This window comes from Solea solea, chromosome 3 (genome assembly GCF_958295425.1).
Source record: "Solea solea chromosome 3, fSolSol10.1, whole genome shotgun sequence".
NCBI lineage: Eukaryota > Metazoa > Chordata > Actinopteri > Pleuronectiformes > Soleidae > Solea > Solea solea.
In genome coordinates, this window is record NC_081136.1 from 13472468 (window position 1) to 13498270 (window position 25803).

Sequence of the window (25803 nt, forward strand, 5' to 3'; positions counted from 1 at the left end):
CAACTTAGCAACACAGCAACTTAACTACGCCCTTTCCATTACGTCTATGACTGTAGATAAACTGCTTCTGAGATTTTCACTCACTGGCACACGCGCGCGCGCGCACACACACACACACACAGAGGCAGAGAGAAGGAGAGCATTAGTATAATCAGAGCTGAGGTCAGTGAAGGCACCACCACATTACTGTGATCCTCTGTGAGATAGTTCCCCGGAGAAGGGAAAATATTATCTGCAACATCACATGAACCAAAGTGAAAAATGTTACGTTGTTTTCAGATGAGCCACTTCAGGCCCTCACTGAGTCTGCACTGACTGATTCTGATCAGCAGGGGGAGCCACAACAAACAGACAGACAGGTGGACAGAAGGACAAACAGATAGATAGATAGATAGATAGATAGATAGATAGATAGATCTGTTTGTGATATATTTCAACACTGTAAAGAAAGAGCACAGTCACACTTGAGTGACTGTAATTACACTTGAACACCTCTCTGGCTTCAGTGTCTGGTCTCTGAACCACAGGCTTCACATTGTCTTTAGTGTGTGTGTGTGTGTGTGTGTGTGTATGTGTGTGTGGTGATGACACAGTTGCTTATTTAATGTTGCCTCACACACTGAAATGGTTTGTCTGGTCTTTTTGTGTCACTTGTGAAATATGAAAGGCCCGTTGTGCCAGACACAAGTGTCCTAAAATGTAAATATGTTCATACGCTTGAGTTTTGACTTTTAACATCATCATATAAACCATTTTCCAGAGAATCCTTTACTCCTGCTTCAGCTCCAGCTCCAGTGGGAACTGAAATTCCGGTGGAGAGGTGTCACCACGACGAGTTCCGACTTCTGACCTTTGATGTGACTGGAACGTTGTCAAGTGTCCACAAACCTTTCCTGTGTTTCACATTTCCAGCCTCTATAGCATCATGAGTCACAACAACACCATCATTCCTGTTTTGCTGAGTCGTGTTTACAGTTGTGCCTGAATGATCTGTTGGTCAACGTCGTCAAACATGGAGTGGTGATATACTGGTGAGAATAGTGCTGACACACTAGTCTTTTTTTATTATTATTACATATGAGACAAAATCAGTTGTCATGGACGACTGCCATTTTAAGGGGAAACACCTTATCAAGCATATATCATCTAGTCATCGTGTTAAGTTACTATTTCATGAGTGAGTAGTGGTAAGTCTAAAATGTTTTCTAAAATTTTAAACTTATCTATCTCTAATTACCTCCACAATGGATGCTTTTGTCTGTTTATGAGCAGCATAACTCCAAAAGTAAAGAAAGGATTTTGATGCAGGCTTATGGAGGGAAATATTACATTACATGACAAAATAAACTGACTGAAAGAAGAAACACAACATAATTTGATACAAAATCAAACAAAGACTGAATTTAACAAAGTGTGTTGAACAGTTTGACTATTTTCAAGTCAGTATCTCAAATTATTTTCAATGAGTCCTAACGTGTATCAAAGCAATAGAACATCACAGCCTAGTCTCACACATTTGATTAAGTTCTCTTTTTATTTATATGCATTTATTTTACCATACGAGGCTCATTCATGCTTGGCCTACTCGGGCTTCCACACAGGTTATTCATTTGCACTGGGTGCCTCCTCTTTTTGCACCTCAGCAAAAAAAAACACAAAAGGCTGCCAGACAAGAATACACACCCAGTGTGAGTGTGTGAGGCTCACAGTTCATTCAAAATGAAGGAGTGGAATACACACACGCACATTCTACAGTACTGAGGACACTCTAACCTTTTACATTAAGCCTAACCATCACAACTAAATGCCTAAATCTAACCCTTAACTTAACTTAACTTAACTTCGTACAAAAATCACATATCTGTACTTTACTTTATTTGTATTTCTAACTTTTACTTTTACTCCACTACATTTCCTCTAACTGTCTTAGTTACTTGCTACTACCAGATAAAATCAGAAGAAGAGTTGGTAATAGTCTGTATTTATATAGAGCATTTCTAGTCTTGATGAGCTGCTTTACACTACAGTTTTCACCCATTTACACGCTGCAACATTTGGTTAAGTATCTTGTTCAAGGACACATATAGACTAGCATATAGAAATGAAACCACAACCTCCCAGTTGAAAGACAACTCGCCCTACCACTGAGCCGCCATGGTTCACCTCACTTTTTTTAATACTTTACTTAAACTTTTGTAAATTTTAGGTCAGAAAATTACCTTTGATACTGAAGTAGAGTAAAGTCATATTACTTTAACATGTTTACTTAAGTAGCAATATAAAAAAAGTAAGACACCTAAAACCCAATTCTAACCCTAACCCTAAAACCAAGTCTTAACACTGAAAAGGCCTTTTAAAGTTGTGGGGCCCAGACAAAATGTCCCCATAAAGATAGGTTTGTACATTGTGTGGACCTCACAAATACAATGACACACACACTGGAGCCATGATATTAAATGTCAGAGCAGAAATGATAGGTGTTTTTTTTGTTTTTACACGCGATGGCATTCATGGGAGTTTCAACCTACAGTTTATTAAAGACCTCTGAACGTAACCCGTCATTTTGTGTAGTGTCCTAAGAAAAGAAACCCGGAAATAGTGAGCGAGCGAGAGAGAGAGAGAGAGAGAGCGAGCAAGAGAGAGAGAGAGAGAGCGTAGTACTGTTCAGTCTGCATCTGTCCGTGGGAAGAGCGAGTCCACATCCACTCCACAGGCTGTTCATGGGGGAATATTATATCTGACTTCCACCACGAAGGATACTTTTTTGTTTTTCTTTACGTTGTTTTTGTCAAACTGTGCGTAAAATGGCACCAAACGCAGCCAACGTCCACTTCATTCATAAGCGGTGACACGTCCTGTCGTGGCTCTTATGTGCGACAGCTGTAGCTGTAGGAGGGAAAACACGTAACAAGTGTAAGTGAACGTCTCACGAAGGAAGTCCTGAGACGCGCTGCCTGTGTGGAGCCTTGAAACGTAGAAAGTTTGACTTCTGTTCTGTTTTCTTCCGCCACCGTCCACAGTGAGGATTTCCACAGAGGTTTTTACTGAAGCGTGACCTACAAAACAAAGAGGGATGACAGTCAAACTGGACTTCGAGGAGTGTTTGAAAGACTCTCCGCGCTTCAGGTGAGTTTCACCTGTTTCCACCGGCTTCCTCCTCCTCCTCTTCTGTGCTGATGCTCAAGTCAGGCTGTAACTCACAGCAGGACTTTGTTAGGTTGGATGAAACAGCACATTTATTCACGTGATTCACATATTTTAAACTGTACTTGTAGAGGACCTCTCACCCAATCACACACACACACACACACACACTAACTCGTCCCTTACCTTAACTATCACTTATATTATAGTTATTTTCCCCCACTTGGTCAAATGAAGAATAAACTTAAAATCAGTATGATGCTGCTTGACAGAAACAGGGCAAAAAGCTGTGTAGGGCTTTTATTTTCTTTGAAGGAAGTGACTTTGACAGCTCCATTTTGTCAATTTGATTTGATTGAATTTGTTTTTTTTTCGTTTTTTTTTCCTCAGATCCACTGTCTGGTGATCAAATAACATTTATCTCCTGAAATAAAAGTAAAAGTAAAAAAAGCTGTATTTTATTCTTGAGTAAAGTGGCCCTTTAAGTGCCTAACGGTAACACCAACACTTTATAGTTGTGGGGGCCCAGACAAAATGTCCCAACAAAGATAAGTTTTTACTTTTTTTGGACCTCACAAAGATTTAAATATAAGTACACACACTGTATATTTACACACACTCTTCCATAATTGATCATTAAGGATAGAAAATACAGAAAAAAAGGCTCCTGAGGAAACTCATGTCTTCTGACTTACCAAGGAGGAAACACTAGAGACAAGACCCTATATTCATAATCTTGTTTACGAATAGATGGATAAGAGTGAGTAAAACTGAAGAATAAAGTTTTCCCACAGTTTCAAGACACTGTTCATATCACCACCTGAATCAAATCACTTCTTCCTCGGGTCATAACCGACATCTAACCTTAGATCCTTTAATTAAAAAATCTGCCTTTAACTGCGCAGACGGAGGTTATAAAAATGCCGGACTATTTGAGTGAATAATTGAAAAAAGATGGAAATAGAAAATGAAAAACACATAACCACACACAGTTTCAAACCAGACTGAGCTGCAGATTGAATCAGTGGTTCCTCCGGGTCAAGTTGTGTCATGTCGGTGTCGGTGCTGGGGTCAATAAAGGGATGCAGGCCTGCAGGGCTGAACACACTGATCCCAGATCTGATAAGGTCTGCAGTAGACCCGTGTTAGCCCTGGAAATTCAGCTATATTTAAAGCTGCCGTGTGTAACCTTTCTTGTTGTCGACGTTATTATCCTGCCGCTTATTAGTCTCAGTGAACGGAATCGATGTAACATTATTTGCCTGCTGCATCCTTCATATGAAACCTCTGAAGCAAAACTATCAGACCTGACTGAGGGAGCGTTTGTGTCATACTCCCACCTGTTCAGGCAAAATTTGAATAATAACTCATATTGAAATTCAGTGTTATTCAATATCAATGTAACAAAGGCCCAATATAGATATATATACTGTGTTCATGCAAATGTGCAAATACACCTCCTGCACATCATCAGTGTCTGTGAATTTTCCTTCCACGCGGTTTCAGCATCTGGTGTAATTAATCAGAAGGGAAGTGTCACTAAGTCGGTTTTGCAAGCAGATTAGGGGTTTGGCAGAACTTGGGTGTGTCTGACTTCTTTTTTCTTTTCCTTTTTTTTTGTGGCTGCTGCTGCTGCTGCTGCTGCTGCTGCCATCATCTCCTCCATCTGACTTGGCATATTTCAGCCATGAGACTTGGACTCTATCTCTCTGTAGCCCATTTTGAATTTTTGAGACTGGCACAGTGGTGGAAAGTGGAAAGTTTGAGCTGTGGCAGCAGCAGCAGCAGCAGCGAGGTCTCGTGTGGAAGAAGTGCTGATGGAAGTGTTACACCCTTCATGGTGATAAAAGAGGGAGAGTGGAGGAAGAGGATAGAAAAAGCAGATTCTGAACTGAAAACGCGGGACGGCAGTCACTCAAATGTGCTGTGCCTCCTGTTGCTAGGTAACCTTAGCATGGGGGGGCCTTACAGGAAGTGAGGCGAGATGTGCAGAGGTGATCAACAGGAGAGACAGGAAGTGTGTTTTCTGTGGGGAGAAACCGCGGCGGAAACTTCAGCTCTCTTTTCTCGCCTTCTACAGCGCCTCCAAAATCTGTGACACTGCACGGGGAAATGAAACGGAGGAATCTTTAATCCTCCTTTAATCCGCTTTTCTTGTTCACCCTTCCTTTAATTTGCTTCCTTCCCTCCTTGGCCGACTTATTTCGCAAGGTCGTGACCTCAGTCTTCGACTCCAATATCCCCACACTAACAAACACAGGGACACAAACAATTACTGTCTGTCCAGGCCTTCCTCTCTCCCTCAGTCTCTCTGTATTTTTCCTCCTTCTCTCTCTCTGTGTCTTTCTCTCTCCCTCTCTCTCTCTCCCCCTCTCTCTTTCCCTCTGTACTGTTGGTGGAAGGCAGCGGAAACCACATGTTTGAGACGAGAGGCAGAGAGAAAACGATACTCACTGTCTCACCAGAAACAGACACAGTATTGGCTCTGCACATGACCATAGATGTGTGTGAGAAAGGAAAAGTTGATTGTGGCATAAAAGACGGTTGTCTTTACCGTCTGAATACTTTACGTCATCCCCTCGGTCAGTACGTTTACATGAAAAACAACAAATTATTGTGTTAATCCAATGAAAACCAGCCTTTAAAATCCATGTAAACATGTCCGTCTGACCGTAATTGTACTCAAATCTCTCAAAGTGGAACCAAATCACCCACATTATTCTGTATGTACACATTTAGTTGGACCACTGTGGGACTCAAGCTGGCCTGGAGGCTCTGTGCATGCGCCACAGTTCTTACCCGCAGCTTAGAGCCTGAAAGTAATAGCAGAAGGAGAGTACGACAACATTGTGGCTGCTCGAGCTGTTCCTGTTATGAAGGCTGTTTCCATGGTTACAGGTAGGGTTAGGGTTTCAACATGAAGTAGCTGCACTTTGCACATCTGTTGAACACATCGGGCACAGATCAGGCCGTGACAAACGGCGATGAAAACCAGGTTGGACTGAGGATGAGACTGAACTTTTGCTGCGTCTGCAAAAGTTCATGGATGGTCGGGAATTGAGTCAGATTGGTGTTTGACATAGGGCCACACGGTTGGTGCAGTGGTTAGCACTCTTGCCTTTGCAGCAAGAAGTTTGCATGTTCTCCCTGTGTGTGCGTGGGTTCTCCGATTTCCTCCCACAGTCCAAAAACATGTAATATGGGGATTAGGTAAATTGGAGACTCTAAATTGACCATTGGTGATATGAGTGTGAGAGGGTGTACCTGAGATGGGCACAGCACCCCTGCAACCCTCATGTGGACGATAAAGCAGTAGGAAATGGATGGATGATTGGATGGTACTAACCGCCAGCTAAACTGGGAAACACTGTATACCAACAAGCATATCGCCACCTAGCATTGGGGAGGCAGACACACTTCATTGCACTTTTGCTTGTATACTGGTAAAAGGAAAGTAGCCCATTGAACAGTGTTGTGCATGTGAATGCCGTGTTGTTACCTCCTGCTCTGCCATGACTGCAGAATCTGTACAGGCTGTGATTTACCCCTCACAGAGATGCATGTTAAATTATGCTCATGGTCTTTAAGAGTCCAAAAACACCAAATATGTCACGTTTAAATTACAATGACTTGTAGTAAAGTTGCAACTGGTTTATTGACCTTTTGACTATTTGTCTTAAAGGGCCCGAGTTGGCTTTAAATATGTAATATATAACGGTTCTGTATTAATGTTGAGGCTGATGTTGAGTTGTGAAATTTCATGAGCCAAAAGGTTAGCTTTTTGGTATTTTAATGACACCATCCACTTATCTGATAGAGGTAGATGAAAGTAGAAGAAGATTAATGTTTTCTGTAGGGATGGGACGATACCACTTTTTTCTGTCCGATACCTATATCACAAACTCGAGTATCTACTGATACTGATGCTATTCCGATACAGTCATTTTAGACCATTTATGAACGTATGAAGCTGTGAATGACACATTTGTGCTGAGTCATTTCAAAGAGATAATTCTACAACCCTGTAACAAATATGCTTTTGCATTTTTTTTTATTTTTAAAGGATCAGAAAAGGTATAGATAAAAGTCAAGACGAATCATATCCCATATTGAAATGTATTCAGACATGAACAGTGTGAGACAACATAGACATTGTTTCACCATATGTTCATTCAGTCCTTTGATCATTTGTTCCATAATATTTATTTAAGTGGTTAAATGACTTATTTAGTCAACACTTAATTGCCATGTCATTGAGAGAACAGTGGAGCGGGTGGAGCCACATGTGCTTGATGAATGACTTCAACAGATTTAATTTCCCCCCTCCTTTACTAAGATTAATGCACTCATCATTTCACTTCAACTGACGACATGTTTGGCTCTGATGTCTCTCTTTCTTCATAAAATCTAGCAGGATTTTAAGCACACTTGGCTTCGATGTTACAGTGACCTTTGACATTAGAGTCCCGCATTTGACTGTGTGTGTGTGTGTGTGATTGTCTGTTTCAGAGCCGATATCGAAGTGGTCCAAAATGACGTCAGTGAACTTGAGACGCGATTAGACAAGGTGAGCTACAACACTCCTCCTCACACCTACACCCATACGTCTATAACACCCGCATGAGTCATTGCTCTGTGGAAATGTTCCAACACACACACACACACAAACCAGAGAGAGCTATTCTACAAAACCTAGACAGTGGATTTAGCCTGGACTTTCCAGTTAACCGTTAAAGCTGCAGTGCGTAACTTTGTTAATGACGTCTCCATCTGTCTTGACATGAGAAGAATCACTTCCTGTGATGTTGCCGGGTGACACCAGATCTAAACACTGCTTTGTATGAACACATTTTTGGCAGCGGTTTGAATGTAACGGACATTTGTTTCTATTTAAAAGTCATACAGTACAGCTTTAGTTCAATTGAATTAAATGAGCCCTTTATCAGCCCCGCAGGTGAAATTCCTTCTCTGCATTTAACCCATACTAGAAACCTTCCTAGAATTAGTGGAAAGGGCTTGTAACCCTCCGGCTTGTAAGCCCTTTCCACGGAGTCATGTGCTTTGAGCAACATTCTAAACAGTTAATAAAAAACAGATTCTTCCATCTCCGTAATATCTCTAAATTGAAACCCCCACAGTCTTAAAAGCCTATCTTTTTAATCAGGCTTTTTGTTAGACTATGGTTCTGATTGTTTTATACTTTTTATTGTGTTTTACCAGTTTTTACCCTGTCAGTATTTTATGTATTTTACTTACTTGGTTATTCTATTGAACCAAGATTTGCAAGGAAATGGATTGCATTGTGGTTAAAATTGTGTTTTTGTGAAACAGCCATCTGGCATTAGTTGTTGGACACGACAGAGTGAAGTGAGAGACAAGCGGCGGTGGCTGAGGTGTATTTCACCTGAAGTCAACAAGAAGTAGAAGCGGGTGCCGCTTCCCCATTGTATTGTTCTGCCACAGAGAGAACTTCACTATCTTCTGCTTTGATGGGATAACTTATATTCACCACTCACATGTTCACATGTCCCAGTTTCATTTCTATTCAATTTACAGGTCACACACTGTGTTTCTGTTCTGTTCATGAACACGAAAATGCCACACTGCTCCACAGAGAACACGTTGTCGATGCTGAACAAACAATTTGGTTTATTTAACTTTCCCTGCAGAGTGTTGTGCATGTGTAACGTGTGGTGGCAGGAAGTCATTTGGAAAACTGGACCAACCAGGTTTAAACTCCTCAGGCAGATCTGTGCAGGTGCCTTTGAGTAAAACTGTGATTCCCCATTGTTTCTGCTCTGTAGATGAACTCTGACCTCCCTCTTTAAGAAATGATTTTTAAAGGTCCAGTGTCTAAACGTCTACGAGGGCTTTATCGGCCAAAATACCCCAAAGCATGTTTGTAAAAGAATAAAGCAAACATATAATGTGTTTGTTTTTGTAAGCTTTTAATCATTTCACATTTTTAAGCATTTTAAGGAAGGGCCTTGCTTCACAGAGGCCGTAATCTTGCACTTGCAATCGTGTAGACATGATTCTACATGGGCCTGAACAGACAGCCAGTGTGTGTGTGTGTGTGTGTGTGTGTGTGTGTTTCACAGAAGAAGCAGAAGCTTACTAAACAAATGAACAACAATGTCAGTTCTAGTATGCAAAGGCCACCATAGATCCTCACACACTGTCTGACCATAAACTATAGTTCCTCTTGATGCCACAGATTCAAGTCATTTCTGCCTCCAGGTGCCTCTTCCTCGTGGAATACGATAATCAATACGCCGGGGCAAATATCGATACCTGCCCCCTTCATGTCTCCTTGATGCGGTTCTGCTCAAATGAAACTTGGGTATAAGTTACCTGGCAGAAGAAGAGGGAGTTTACAGCAGGGTAATGGAGGAGAAAGCTACGTTAAAGGAATACTTCAGCTTTGTATTACTAGAATAGGGGTAGTATTTTTGAAATATCGTGTTTCCCAACCTCAGTTTCCCCAGAGCTGAGAAATATCTTCATTCTTTTCTTTGTTACTTGCCAGTGACACTTGTTCCTGCTAGCGTAACTGTTAGCAAAGATGGCGAACACTGTTTACATTCTGAGAATGAGTGCAAGGGGGTCTAAAAAGTGCAGAATTAGCTGGTGGGCACGTAACAAAAAAACACTACGTGCCCACCAGTTAATTCTGCACTTTTTGGACCCCCTCGTAGGGGGACGGGACCTCATTCCCAGAATGTAAACAGTGTCCGCCATCTTTGCTAACAGTTACGCTAACAGGAGTGTCACTGGTGGGCACGTAACAGAGAAAAGAATGAAGATATTTCTCGACTCAGGGGAAACTGAGGTTGGGAAGCACGATTTTTCAAAAATACTACCCCTATTCTAGTAATACAAAGCTAAATGTAAATCAGTGAAGTATTCCTTTAAGAGATGCTCCATCCACATTCAATACATAGACTTTGTTCTCTATGCTGTGAATAAACAGTGAAATCCTGCACTTTTAACAACGTTTTGTTTTCTTCGGTTAGACAGATATCATGAGGTACCGCTATATGATCGTCTTGCAATATATTGATTAGCACAGAATCGTTGTATCGTGATTATTATTGGTATCGTGGACCATGTGTCACATATCGAATCGTGAGGTACCCTGTGACTCCTACCCCTAATTGGGAAGCAGCAGGAAATCAAGAGAATTGTTGTCTCGTCTGGTTTTTTTTTGCACTTGAGCAGCTTCAGTAGCAAGTGGCAACGTGTGGACACGATCCATTAGTGACAAATGCCCATAATAAATAACAAAGAATAGAGGGTTTGCCCTGAAAGTTATAGCAATGTTGTTGAAGCGGATGACGTCGATAAAAGGCTGCCAGAATGAAAAATGTATTTCTGTTGATTTAAAGAGTGTGGAAAACGTTTCAGCTCATGTGCGTTTGCTACTTAGAACCTTCGTGTCATCATTCAAAATGTTTATGAACTATGAATTATATCTTGAACAGTGTTTGTTTATAGCTTGTTCTGCCTCCTCCAGATGGGCAAAATATCAATAAATGTAGTTCTAATTCTTTTTTCAGTATATCTATAAAAGCACTCCAACTGTAAAATCCACCACTATAGTTTAAAGAGCTCTGGTCAGTAAATCCAGTAACGTCTCACTCTTTTATTGCGTCTGCGTATAGTCTCCCGGCATAACTCTTCATTATGTGTCATTTTTCATGCTCTTTATGGCGCTTTTGTTGAAGTACTGAAGGTGTTTTGTGTATCCTGCAGCTTGTGAAACAATGCCAGGCCATGCTGGAAGCAGGCAGAGTTTACTGCCAGACCAGCAAGAGCTTTGTCAACGGCCTCAGGGAGCTGGGACACCAGTGCTCCGGAGACACGACGATGGAGGTGAGAGGAGCGCACTGACACACCAGTCCTCCGGGAGTTATGTCACGTTAAGGGGATAGTTCAGGGTTCATTAAATGTGTTTGTCAGCGCTGACATCTCTGAGACGCGGCCTGGGTCTTAAGAAGAGACTCACCATATAAGATCTACTACCAGCTTAAGTCCACCGTATCTTAAGAAGATGTTTTTTCTCACTGTGAGATAGATTTTTTTCAACTGGAAATAGACGTTTGTAACCTGCTTACTCTCCCGCACCAAATTCAATAGATAAAATCTGCATTTGTTGTAGCTCACTGTGACACAGGAGTTGCTGGTCTTACCACTCCATCGATTGGTACGTTTGTGTCACTTGGGGAAAATCAAAACAAAGAATTTCAGGCACAGAAGTCATAACTTATTATAGCTTAATGATGGAGTCAGCAGTGGCTCAAATTGTCCTCTGTGTCGTGATATAAAATCAGTGATTTTCTCTATGGACGTTGGTGCAGGGTGGTAGTGGTTTAAAAAGCAACAAAAAGCACAATTTTACTGTCAGTAAATGCTGTCTAATGGTGAGGAAAAGTAGCAAAAACATTCTTTAGCTATTGGACATCAGTCAAGCAGTCTGTTTTCATGGTGAATTCCCTTTAAAACATGATTTCCCTATTATGATTAGGATTAAACTTCAGCACATATCTGTTCTTACAAAATTAATATCGTATGTGTTTTTATTGTGACTTTGGGGGCCAGTGGACCAGGGGCCTTTTCACACTTGAAATTTAGTCTAGTTTGTCAAATGATGGCGTCATTGCAGTACATTGCAGTACATGGCCGACTATAAAAGTTACGCTTGTTTGTTGTTTATTTGTTTGTTTGTTTGTTTTTCCGTTGTTATGTTGGGTCTCTCTCTTACTCGGGCAGTTGGCCGCTGTTGCCCAACCTGTTGCGACACACCTTTTTGTGGAAGTGTTTTGTTTGTGAATTTGGAGCGAGTCTAATCTAAGATCTCTATTCTGCAGGAGTGTTTAGACACATTTTCCCAGAAGCTGTCAGATATCTTGGAGAGGCAGGGGGTGAGTATGTGTGCTGAAGCTGTCTGTCTCCATTCCAGCCATGACACTTATCAGCCGTATGTGGTCAAGCAAGGTTGCAGCGCGCTGTTCTGAGTGCATTACATTTGGAATTTGGCAGTTATCTTTCTGTCTCCCTGCTAGGAGGTGATCGAGACCACACAGAAGTCCGTTAAGACGAAGCTGCAGAGTTTTGTGAAAGAGTGAGTGAGCCTTTTTCCACGTAATCCATTTGTTTTTGTTGTTTCTGTCACACTGGCAACAGTGTAATACTGTATGTGTCAGCCACATTCTTCCCGCTGACTTACTCACCAACCATTATCCTCCATTTTTCCTTCTTCTCTCACATTTGGACACCGTGCTCGTTGGAATAATAGGGTGGATTAGATAAGAGAGAGGGAGAGGATGTGCGATAGAATCTGACAATAGTCATTAGCCAACGACGCATTATGAATCGCTCTCATTCTCTCAGCTCGTAGATCTGAATGTTACTTTAAACAATGCTCCGCGGAGAGCACGTGGATAATATATCACACAGACGCATCCATAGCTATAGACACAGTGTTAATCCAGTATGAAACTTGAATTCACAGTAATAGGCCAGAAAAACATGATTTTGAATCGGTAAACTAGCATTTTTAAGAGGTATTTGTTTAATAATGTCGTAAAAGGCCGGAAAAGATTTCTGCAAATTCATATTGCGACCGACAAGTCATTTCTTGCGACCTGTCTGTGTTTTCTGACCCCTGATAAAAAGAAGTATACACTCTATAATTCCTCATCAAAAGTATTCACACACAATGACTTACTCTCCAAGACGAGCCTTTTGTTCAGGCATCTGTTCATAACCTTTTCCTTGTTCTGCGTTGGTTTTATAAGAGAGCACATGCCTCGCGCTCACAGAGCCTCATCTCACAAACTTGCTTTGTGTTTTTTTCGTATAATGTGGGGTGAATGGAAAACCTCAATTTCCCCTTTCTTTTTAATGAAGCGACGCCTGCGAGCTATTCAGGCGGCCGACTCCAGCTGCACCGATGTACGCGTGTGACGTGCCTCACATTCCACAGTCCTCCGTGCAGCCGTGCTTTTCAAAAATAAACCTCTACTTACTTCCTGGGAATTTGCTGTGAGCTTTCCCATCACTGCCTCTGCTGTGCGTCGTTACTGTTGCACCTGTTGAATCCGCTGCGGCGGCGCTCCAGCATCCGCCTGCAGATTCCACCGGGACATTTGTTCATAAGTAAATTATATATAATATGGGAGGGAGAGACGAGATCTGAGTTCAGAGCCTGAGACACCAAATTCAAACCACGTTCTGCTGCTTCAATAAACATTTTAAGGATGAGTTGTCTGACTGAATTACACTCGCCACAGAATTTTAATTCCCCCCCCCATGGGACACACAAGGCAGTTTTTGGTGCAGGTTTCAAACATTTACTGCCTCACTGGCAGTCTACTTACACGATGAGAGTTCCCATCACCCCCTGCATATCCTCCAGCTGGGTTAATGGGTTATTTGTTTCTCACTTCCCATCATGTCTCGGTAATTATACCTGGGGAGAGAGATGAATTCGAGACGCCAAATTTAAACCGTGTTGTGCTGCTTACAATGAACATTTCACGGTGCACCAACCCTAACTCTTCTCCTCTTGCAGGGACGTCCGTCGGTTCAAAGATGTGCGGAAGGAGTTTGAGCGCAGCAGCGAAACCCTGGAGGGGGCGCTGGTGAGGAACGCTCAGGCCCCGCGGGGGAAGCAACATGAGGTGGAGGAGGCGAGTAACGCGCTGCTTAACGCGCGCAAGACCTTCAGGTCTGAGGCCCTGGACTACGTCCTGGAGGTGAGGAAGCACACCGAATGAAGACCACGTAATCTCAAAAGCAGGATCTCATTAAACTGGGGCTATATTGGGGTGGAGTGGCTCAGTGGTTAAGACCGGTACCCTATGTGCGAAAAACATCATGGTCGCAATGGTCGCAAGTTCGATTCCACCCCTCGCTGACTGTACTCAATTCCATTGTAAGTCGCTTTGGATAAAAGCGTCTGCTAAATGACATGTAATGTAATGTAATGTAATATTTTGGGAGAAAACCAATCAGCCGAAATAAAAGACTTCCGAGAGGCTAAACGGAACCATAAAAACCTATTACAGCCTTTTCAGGGCTGTAATAGGAGTTTAAAATGAGTTATGACTTGTGGAGTCAAGTATCAAAAACACCTCCGGGTTTCTCTCCATGCTTGTGGTCGTGTCGCTGTGCAGTTGAACTGGCCCCAGAGTTTCTGGTTATGGAAACATGAAGTCTGTGAACCCACTGTTTCCTTTTGTTTCAGATCAACGTCATCGAGGCCAAGAAGAAGACCGACATCCTGATGGCAGTGAGTTCACACGGCGACCTATTTCAAGCTCGTTACATTGCTGTGCTGGATTTCTTGAGGGCGTCTCTTCGTGAGAAACGTCCATGTAAGAGTCCTTGTTAATGAGTATCCTCCCGTTTGGTGTCAGATGTTGTCACTGATGGAGGCCCAGGCCCAGTTCTTCCAACAAGGCCACGAGTCCCTGTCAGAGCTGGACGACTATCGGAGAAAGCTGAATGAAGAGGTAACTGTTTGTTGGACTCATTTCATTCCCTTCATTTCTTACCACTGTGGTTCTCTGGAAAACCAGTGTGAGGTGCCAACTCCCGTCATTTAAAGACACAACCCCCTTCTGCATAAATCATGAATAAATAATAATAATAAAGAGACACTCTGATTTCATACCCGACAGTTGACCCAGAGCAAATTCTTCATACTGTTACTGCCCTGGATTTAACCTTGGATTTAACCTGACAGAAGCAAACTTTATGTCCAGCACGTGATTAAAGTGTAGAATAATCAAATAAAAACAAGAAACTGCTACCATCTCAGAGGTGAAAAATACACTATCATATTTGGACCTATTTTTTTGGACTAAAATGTGTCTTTGTGTAACATTTAATTTGATATTGTAAGTGGATTCTTTTTGTAAATCACACATATACATCTGCCATGCATAGAATACAAAGGCATATCCTGTCAGCTCCCCACACTGCTGTATTCAGAGGAATACTACATTGTAATTCCAATCAATTATTCAAATAAAACAACCAGTGCAAGTTTCAAAAGTAACTGTTGGTGAATTGATGTAGGGATAAGATCATGTTTGTGCTCAATTATCTGGAATCATATGGTCGTTTTCTTTCTGCGGGCCTGGTGCTTTCGGAGTTGACATCACGCTGTCACCATGACAGGAAATAGTGAGCAACAACAGGAAGTATTTCACATGTCTGTGTGCGTGCGTGCGTGTGTTTGCATGCTTCTTAAAATTATCGATCAAACACTGTCACTATCAACCTTAAAAACTCCAGCAGCAGTTTTATTGTCAGGTCGATTCTTTTATTTTTTTTTGCTTCACACATTTTGACACCGGAAATGAACGTGTCAGCGTTCACTGGCCAGATCAAACCTTTGCGACACTCTTCCTGTTTGAGCAGGAAACGACAGGAATGAGAATAAGCAGATGAGACAGAGCAGAGGAGGAGGAGGAGGAGGAGGGATATAATTAACACAGTGTTGTTTCTCAGTTTGGCACAGGATGTTCAACACTTCCGAATTCCCGTTTCGTGAAGAGTCAGCAGGACTGATAACCTCTCCCCTGCTTTTTAACTGTGAGAGGAAAGAAAAGACATAATAAATAGGCATAACAAAGAAAATACTGGATGTGCCATGAGTCAGATTACACCAGAATCTGAATTTGTCTTCACTTCTTTCTTTCATTTTTTACCTAATTCCCCATTTTCAAGTGTTTTGAAGCCTCACTAAATGAACTGTAGTATTATTTAGGGATGTATTCATTTCGTAGAATCACTCACGTCACTCTTTAAAGCTCACGGGGAGTGATTATGAGCGGAGTGATATAAATGATGTGAAAATCAATAGCCGTGTCTGGAGAATGACTTTCTCTCTGTGTCTTGCGCTCATCAGCACACTCAGTTTGTCCTAAACTCAGCCAGAGACAAGAGGGACATGGAGCAAAGACACGCCGCAATCAAGAAAAAGGTAGCATAAACGTGTACTGTTTAAAAAAAAAAACCAACAACAACATAGAAATGCAATGACAATGAAATCAACTCATTTGTTTCCTGTGAAATATTTGTAGGACGTCTCCTATGATGACTCCATCATGGATTTCAATGCTGATGCAGCTAATGGGATTGCCATGGAAGGATACCTCTACAAGAGAGCCAGCAACGCCTTCAAGACCTGGAGCAGGTATACGTTTACCCATGACATGTCTCTCACACACATAGTCTTTATTTAAAAATGGACATCACAAAACAAAACAAACTCTCACCAGCTGTCAATCACACTGGTGTCCACTCATACAGTATGTGCCGTGCTTTATTGTCTATTTCCATCTAAATTGGAGCATCATTTACAAAATGTACATCATTTTCTGCTGATAGAGAGGCCATTTATCTGAAGGTTACTGAACTTATAAATCATGTGAGAAGTGGAATCTCATTTTCTCATAGACTTCCATTTAAACAGACTTCATTTTGCTTCTAGTGGAGTTGCCTCCTGGTGGCCAATGCTACTTCTGCCCTACATCCTGACCTTCACTTATCAAAATGTCCTTTTTTTTACATACATACACAGTCTGTGCTCACACAGTGGATTTTTGTGGACTCTGGAATGGAGAAACACTTAATTTTTAGTGGTGATTGGATACAGATTCAGGATTTTACTTTAAACAATCATCACTCCACTGCAGCATAGGGGAGTGTACTGACACTATGGGAATCTCAGCGGCATTGGCAGAGGTTTGAGTGCTATCTCTTGGGTTTTCACTTGTCTTATTTTAAAGTAGTCCCTGAACTGTGCTCCATGTGTGTGTGAGTGTATCTCTTCTGCAACAATGACTGCAAGGGGCTTTATTTTGTCTTCACTCCAGGCGCTGGTTTTCAATTCAAAAGAATCAGCTGGTGTATCAGAAGAAAGTCAAGGTAATGTTTTTTTCCAAAATGCCTTTTAGTGATCTCCATAAAGGTCCAGTATGTAACATTTAGCAGAGTTTATTAGCAGAAATCTAATATTCTACCATAGTTCTCTGACACTCTTGGGAATGGGAGGTGTCAGCAGAAAGAATCCTCAGTTCTTTGCCGCTGTCACCATTTCTTCCATACTGGACCTTTTAAGGAGCATAAGTAGCCAAACATAGAACAAAGATTGAATTCAAAAACAGACGATGAGATGTGTGACGTCCGCGTTCATGTGTGTCTCTGTCAGGACCAGCCCACAGTTGTGGTGGAGGACCTGCGTCTCTGCACGGTCAAGCCCAGCACAGAAAATGAGCGGCGGTTCTGCTTCGAAGTGGTCTCCCCGTCAAAGTGAGTCTGCGTGGGCAAAACATGTCCGTGCACACGGGTGTCTGTGTAGATTAAATGTGTGGTTCTCACGTACTAAGAAAAAGGGGCGTGTGTGTGTGTGTGTGTGTGTGTGTGTGTATGTGTGTGCTTGCAGGTGTTGTTTGTTACAGGCGGACTCAGAAAGGCAGCAGAAAGCCTGGATAACTGCCGTCCAAAACAGCATCGCATCAGCTTTTCAAGAGAGAAGAGAGGACCCAAACAGCCCAGTGAGAACACACACACACACACACACACACACACACACACACACATCATATATGTATATAGCAATTTTTTAGTGTGACTTTAATCCAAGGAGATACAGGGGAGGCGGTGCAAATTTTTGTCCATCTTCTCATACATTTATTGCTGTGTGGTCATCAGAGGCGGCGCTGCAGCTCAATGTCGACGGGCAGTTTGTGCAGTGGGGGAGGAGGAGTCGGAGGGGATCAGGAGAACCATGGCTGCAAGGCGCTGGAGGAGGTTCAGGCCATCTCAGGAAACCGGCAGTGCTGCGACTGCGGAGAGCCCGGTCCTGACTGGGCCTCCATCAACCTTGGCATCACGCTGTGTATCACCTGCTCTGGAATACACAGGTACAGTCGTCACATGTACAGTACACACACACACACACACACACACACACGGTGTTAGTTTTAATAGGTTTTCTGTCTAACAGGAGCCTGGGAGTCCATTTCTCCAAGGTGCGCTCCCTCATTCTGGACTCCTGGGAACCGGAGCTCATTAAGGTAATTAAACGGCCACACAACCTCATTACTGCCTTTTCTGTGTTGACAAATACGCTCCTTTGAGAATAGTGATCATGCAATGATTGTTTAACTGAACTCCTAACCAACTAGCGATGCTCTTTCTTTTTTTTTTATTTCTTTAGTTGATGTGTGAACTGGGAAACACAGTAATCAACAGGATCTATGAGGCCCGCATTGATGAGATCACCATCAAAAAGCCACACTCTTCCAGTCCCAGGTACAAATGATCGATGCAATCAATGATAAGAGCAAGTACACATGCAGTTCAGTTTTCATTATTATAACGCTATTGACGTCATTATAAAAATGCAGAGCTGTGTTTCTTTTACCGTGTTTTGTCACTAAACTTTACAGACGTGTTGTTCTATTAAATGACAACGTTTTAAAGGTGCACATGTTCACGTGTGATCACCGCAAAAGCTAATGATCCAACATGGCTGAAAGTCACACTTCATCTCTTCCTACTGTGCTTAACTTCTGCCTCTGTGTGTGTGTGTGTGTGTGTGTGCGTGTGTGCGTGCCTGCGTGTGTGCGTGCGTGCTTGTGTTCGACATGTTTTCACAATAACCGTAAACTGTACTGTCACACTCTAGCCTACAACTCTCTCGAGACTTATTTTCTGAGTTCCTCTTCTCTTCTCTCTTGTGCCGCAGCAAGACAGGAAGTGCCGGTACATGACACTGTGACTAAAGTTTCTCTAAACTGGGTTTGAGCTTTCTGCGGCATGAGCTTCCATTCCTGTTTTACGTTATTGGGATGTTTTGGTGTAATTCATATTGATTATATAGCTGATAAATCCTTAATCCATCTATTTAAACTGAATTCATCCTGCTGAGCATTCTTGTTGCATAGCTGCACAAGCAACAAGTGTGTGTTGTCTTCTGTCTCATTCCGGGAGACAGTTTCCTGGAGAAACACGGACACGTCCCCACGTCACTCTCTCTGTCATTTTCTGTCCTTCAGGGGAGACAAGGAGTCGTGGATACGATCAAAGTACGTGGAAAAGAAGTTCATACACAAGCTGCCAGAGACCGGACAGAACCCCCCGCTTGGACAATCCGGCGTCACGAGGAACCGGGCGACCACGCAGGACCGCAGTGCACAGCGGGCGCCGCTCAAACCCAAACCGAACCGAGCCACTCTGCCCCGGGTCACAGGTACTGACGGGCGGATGAATGGAAATCGGTTAAAAGTTATTAACAAAACAGAAACACACACAATTCCCAAAATGGTGATTCATGGTGATGTATGTGTGTGTGTGTGTCTTTCCTCAGGATTGAGCTCCACTGACCTTGTCCAAAAGAACAATACAAGTCCTCACAAAAGTGAGATAACACACACACACACACACAAGAGCACATTTCCACGTTTGTACAACATGACCTTACGAAAACAACCTTGCACAGCGCTGATTAAAACACACAAGCTCTTGTTCCGCATTAAATGTATGAAATCATTTGTTATACGGAGGAAAAGCGTTTAAAAAACAAAACAAAACAAAAACAAACTCTGCTGCCCTTAGACATGGACGAGGAGGAGGATCTGAGCAGGCTTCACTCCGGGGCGCTGCTGTACCGATCTGCGGCCCTGCAGAACTTCCCCGTCATGGCGGACGCGTTGGCTCACGGCGCCGATGTTAATTGGGTCAACGCGGTGGAAGAGTCCAGCACGCCATTGATACAGGCCGTCTCAGAGGTGAGGCCAAGTGGAAAGGGAGCTTGGCTTGTGACCAAAGGGTTGCAGGTTTGAGTCCCTGCCAGGTCTAGGGCTGGTGGGGGGGGGGGGGACCCCTGTCCACACCAAATGTACTCCTTGTGCTGGTCCCAAGCCTTTATAAATGGGATGGTTGGGTCATGATGGTCATCCGCTGACCCGGAGAGAGGGAAGAAAATAACACATATACAGTACATACAGATTTTGGTGATCCACCTTAACTTTACTTCTAGCACCACCCGGAGGCCAGTTTGTACTATAGCTTAAAACCAAATAACTGGATTTCATTTGTTGTGACATCATCTTTATCGTCCACAGATGTGGACGTTTTTGGGGGGGATTCACAGGCCACTTCACAAACAATGCATCACATAAATCACAATATAAAAACAAACCAAAAACACACACAATTCAGATAATGGAGACCGTCTCAGGGTTAATGTAGCAGCTCTACAGCACCTCCCTGAGGGCCTTTTTTAAAAAACAACAGGATCACATACAATGTGTGTGGATTTTTTGGTGTTTTATATAAATGTCACAGCTGCTTCTGCTCTCTCCTAATGATTTTACTGGGCCATATTAATAATTCTTAACACCCCAGAGGATAAACCCTGTCAATGTTGGTTGCTTGCCACACAAAAAAAATTTAAATCCACTTCCTATGAAACCATGGGGACAAACACCTTCGATCTTCAGGCATGACTAACAGGGTGTTTTAATTCTAGACTTGCAGTAAGTCGTGTGTGTGTGTGTGTGTGTTAGTTATCTGAGTATAAGAAACCAAACCACGACTAATGACTTTTTGTGTTTGGACCAGAACGCCCTGGCTGCCTGCGAGTTCCTGCTGCAGAACGGCGCCAACGTCAACCAGGCGGACTGCAACGGGAGAGGCCCGCTGCACCACGCCACCATCCTGGGTCACACTGGGTAGGACGTACATGCAGACACACACACACACACGCACACACACACACACACACACACACACACACACACACACACAGTGATGCTGTCAAACACAAATCACTGAGGCTGGATTAATACTTTGGTGGTAATGAAAAAAATCGACCAATCATCAACATATAAGTAACAATAAAGAATAACAAAAGACACACAACAGAAATAATAACCTGCAGAAATCCCAACCACTGCGAGTCATTTCTTAAGCTCGTGAACTCAGATATGAGCATGGGTGAGTTGATTACTTGGACACTAAATCTATTTAATCCTGTGGGCACGGTGCCCGGCACCATTAACAGAGCGAAGCCGATTCTCCCTGTTTGCCAAAGTGGCTTTTCTGTGCTGTGTCAAGTGGGAGAACCTCAGCATCAAGGCAGGGATGAATTCAAATTAAAATGACTCCAGGCTCCTGTGGAGCCCACACGCTGGCTGGTGTCACCACTTTAATATTTTTCCCTTCAATGGGAATTTTTTTTGGCTCTATTTTATCTTAAAGCTGTGGAACATTTTTCTTTTTTGCCCTACAACACATTTATCTTTTCGATGACTTGTTACAGGGAGGAAAGGAAAAGTGCCAGATTCAGAATCTGCTGTTATTGTGGAATGTTTGTTTTAGTTACACTGTATTCACAGGACGGGATTTAGTTCAGGTATTGATGTCAAATATTTAATTTCAAAGCGGCGTTCACGGTCACTTCACAGCAATGAAAAGGACTCCATTGTTTGCTTTCTAAAAGGAGGAAATTTAAGTATCACATTATCAGTGGAGCCCAGTATTTCACTGCTTATCACAAAGTAAAGCTGGAGTCTGGATCTAATCTCTTTACCTCTCTCTGACCTGGGTGAGATTGCAGAGCAGCGCCGTTGTGTTGCACACGTTTGGAATGTGACTTGTCATAATGATGTAAGAATAAGAGGAAAAAAAGAGATTTGTGTGGGTTATTCGAGTCGTCTCTGCTCGCTCAGTCTCTGCTTTTGACCAAATAAGTCCTGCAAGAAATGAGCCACAGGGACTGTGGTACATTCCTTTACGTGTTTGAGGAACCATGCAGACGGAGCAACTAAATGTTTACTGAAAGGTTCAATGTGTAAGAATTAGTGGCATCAAATGGTGAATCCTCCTTTCACTCCTCCCTTTTCCCAAGAGTGTCAGGGAACTACCGTAGCCTTTGCACACCTGAACGGATGCTGTTCTTCCTCATTTGGATTCCTCTTCAAAATGCAAAACACAAGCTGAGTGTGTTGGTTTGTCTGTTTAGGCTGCGGTCCAAACAAGATGGCCACTCTATAGAAAATAGAAAAGGCTATGAAAACAAAACAAATGTTATTTTAACGTGATTAAAGTCTTGAGTCTTCATACACGATCGCACAACATGAAGTATTTTCTCAGAAAAGTAGGGATTACCTGGCTATCAACTACACAGGCTTTTATTTTGAAAACTAATGACACCCCGCACCCACACATTCTCACCGTCTTTTCTTTTGTAGTTTGGTGTGTCTGTTCTTGAAGCGAGGTGCAGACTACAATGCCAGAGACAAGAACCAGAAAGACCCCATAACCATCGCCGTGGACAACGCCAACGCTGACATCGTTACTCTGTGAGTGTTGTGTGATGAGAGACGTGACGATGTAAACAGTTGACCACAGCAGCTCCTCTGACCGATGCTCTCGCTCTCTCTCTCTCTCTCTCTCTCTCTCTCTCTCTCTCTCTCTCTCTCTCTCTCTCTCTCTCTCTCTCTCTCTCTCTCTCTCTCTCTTAAGGCTGCGGATTGCCAAAATGAACAAGGAGATGCGGGAGATGGACGGAGCATTCGGCCAGCCAGGTCAAACAGGGGGTCAGGGGTCCGGGGGCATTACGGGAGGTGGGGGGCTGGCACACACCAGGAAGAGCCTCCAGGCCATAAAGAATCATATAAGTGGCTGGGCTCTGGGGGGGCAAAATGATTAGTGGGAGTAAATGTCAAATGAATTATTAATTCAGATTAAGATGAAAAAAAAAAAACCTTTACTGAGACTGTATCACATAAGTGGTTCACTTGTTTTTGGAGTGTGGTTGTAAGGTGAGGTAAACTCCACACCAAAGTCCTTTGGAAAACATCAGCACATTTAAATCAAGGCACATGGTAGTCGTTGATCCCCTGCTGCCTCCGTCAGTAACTTCAAATGTGTCATTTTGTGTCTTTGGTGTTTAAATCCTTTGTTTGGATTTGACTGAGTGACACAAAGTGACTAAATGAGGCAACCGTAGACCAAGCGGCTCCTGTGACGCTGCGCGCTAAAAACAATGATTTTGGTGCAGACGAGTGCAGCGGTTTACAGATTTCAGTTTCCAGGTGCAAAAAAAGGTTTTCTTACCACACGAGCGAGCAGCAAACATAGTCTTAAGATTGGTTCTCGAAGGCCTCACATTGTACAACCACACTTCAAAAAAAAAAAGAACCAGGGGTACGACAGAGTCTGAATATAAACAGATCTATTGATCAGTAAAGACGGGAAAATGTCATGTGAAGCAAAGAGTGAACATTGTGTGAAATATTTCCACATGCACTTTGAATTACAAACGCACACTATCCTGCACTTTGAAAACCACAAACTCTACACATCCTCTTTTTTTATATATATTGTTGTTGTGTGCATACATGTACATACAAGACCTAGATCAGGTCTGTTTTTATGATGTTGTAGATGTGGGATATTTTTATTTTCATCAGATGTTGTTGTTTTTTTATCATGTACTGTGTGTCAGACTGTTTTAGTCCAGTGAAGCTAAAGTAGGTTTTGTTCTCGAGGAAGGTTTCCTGCAGCTATTCCGTGAATAGTGATGCAGTTTGAGCTTTTATTCTGTTTTACATTACATGTTTGTGTTTATCACAACATCGAGGAGTCAGGTCAAATAGCTGTTGTGCTTAACATCTGGGGTTTGTTTGCATTTTTTTTTTTTTGGTCATTTGGCTCCTTTTCTCAAGCTGCAAAGTCCATTCTTTCATGATGAGTCGACATCATTATTAAAGCGTATTCAGGTTTCGCTCATGGGGGAATGGAAACACGTGTGTCTTTTTGTCTGCTTGAAAAAAAAAAAACTGCTGGTCAGTATTTGACGTGCTGTGCTTTATCACTGTGTGTGTGTGTGTGTGTGTGTCTTTGTGGTGTGCACTTGTGTGCCTTTGTCTTCTGCCCGCTGAGACGTCCAGCTGCTCTCAACTGCTTGTGCAGTGTGCCACCTACTGAACACTGAGAGGTAAAGAGCATGTGCATGCCCCATTAATTGGTCCGTATTTGTTCAGTTGCACGCCTCTTGCTTTAGGGCTATGACTCACCAACGTGAATGTGTTCAGGAAATAGTTGAGGGAGACGGGGGGGCTGAAATCCTTGAAATTGAACAAGTCCCCCTAAAAAAAAAGATGTAGTATTTGAATCAAGGTGTTATCATTCAAAAGCAGCTTTTAGGATCCGGTGTGTAACATTTAGCAGGGTTTATTGGCAGAAATTGACTATATGTGCCATAAATATGTATGCATACGTGTACAATTACCGTAAGATAAAAATAATTTGTTATTTTGTAGCCTTAGATTAAGCCTTGTATATATACGTTAGGCAAGGGCCTTGCTTTAGGGTCCTTTAAACATTCAGTATGTAAGTTTTGGTAACATCTAATGTTGAAAATGGAGCGCTCCTCTGCTCACCCCTCTCAGGGAACTGCAGTGGCCTTTGCAGACGAGAAATTATCTTTGCCTACAGTTTATATATAAAGCTTTGTTTTTGTAAAATGAAGGCTACAAAACCACAACACTTTTTAAATTTTAAAGCAGTCATACAGTTGCACAAATGTACTAATGGGTACTATATTCAATTTCTGACAATATACTTTCCTGAACGTCACACACTGGGCTTTTAATATGGAGGATGTCCCCAGAACGAAAGGGAACTTGAACCAGAAAGATGTCATTTATTAGTCAGTGTGGTGGTTTTTTTAAACTGAGCAGATTGTAAACTTTTAATGTCAGGATTTCATTCTCCCTTCTTTCTTTGTGGTCTCCCCCAGGTGATGAAACATACCAGGACATCTTCAGAGACTTTTCACACATGGCCTCAAACAACCCCGAGAAGCTCAAACGCCGCAGTGCAGACCCTAAATCTTAAGCAGCTGCTGGCTCTGCCGTCTCCTCGGCCCACATCTCACATTTCTCAGCTAGACATTCTTACAAAACACATCCAGAATCCGTGCCAGTGTTCAGCTCGCTCGCTCGCTCTCTCTCAGACACACACACACACACACACACAGACACACTTTCCCTGGCTACCTGCCACATGTTCAGTCATGGCTCAGCTGGTGTTGACTTCAGAGAGATTTACGCTCCAGACACTGAACTCTTTGTCCAAACATGTCACAGCAGAAAACAACTGCGTTCAAGTGGAAACACTGGAACAGCTTTATGAGAGCAGCATGAGGTACTTTTTATGTCCAGCAGAGGGAAATGCCATCACTCTGCCAAGATTTTCCTAATTAAATCCAGCAAATCTATTTTGTAAACCAACAAACCAAAAAAAAAAGAAAAAAAAAGGTTTTCTATTCCTCTGCCATTTCTGTTTACGTTCTACATGAAACTAAAGTGAAACTCTGTCCTCCATTAAATATTTTACATTGGAAACATGTTTAGACGTGGTTCATGACTGTATTTTGTTTAAGGTACTTAATATTTGTCTCATGCTCAAATAAACCATACCTTTAATTGTGCTTCAAACTGCTGTATATTTAGAATAAGTAAATATTTACAAATGCGGTTGTATGTTTTGATGTCAAATCTCCAGCAGAGGGAGCCATCTTTGTGATGGAGCTTGCTATATACAGTATCTATATCTATATATATA

General features: G+C 42.4%; 1 protein-coding gene across 3 annotated transcripts; it reads left to right on the forward strand.

Annotated features, from left to right (window-relative positions):
• Positions 1-883: 883 nt before the first annotated feature.
• Positions 884-25669, forward strand: acap1 (ArfGAP with coiled-coil, ankyrin repeat and PH domains 1). 3 transcript variants are annotated; one of them, XM_058625548.1, is made up of 24 exons: positions 884-1031; positions 3021-3126; positions 7654-7711; positions 10900-11019; positions 12015-12068; positions 12210-12268; positions 13721-13904; positions 14396-14440; positions 14568-14663; positions 16067-16141; positions 16242-16354; positions 17037-17088; positions 17372-17472; positions 17606-17717; positions 17875-18086; positions 18170-18239; positions 18383-18477; positions 19224-19417; positions 19535-19585; positions 19783-19955; positions 20791-20900; positions 22422-22532; positions 22696-22757; positions 24977-25669. In XM_058625548.1, exons 2-24 carry the CDS (start codon positions 3074-3076, stop codon positions 25072-25074), a joined length of 2298 nt encoding a protein of 765 aa, XP_058481531.1. In that variant the 5' UTR covers positions 884-1031; positions 3021-3073; the 3' UTR covers positions 25075-25669. The 3 variants fall into 3 exon arrangements, with proteins under 3 accessions (XP_058481531.1, XP_058481532.1, XP_058481530.1); XM_058625547.1 differs by lacking the exon at positions 884-1031 and adding an exon at positions 2310-2913; XM_058625549.1 differs by lacking the exons at positions 884-1031; positions 19535-19585 and adding an exon at positions 2309-2913.
• Positions 25670-25803: the final 134 nt, after the last annotated feature.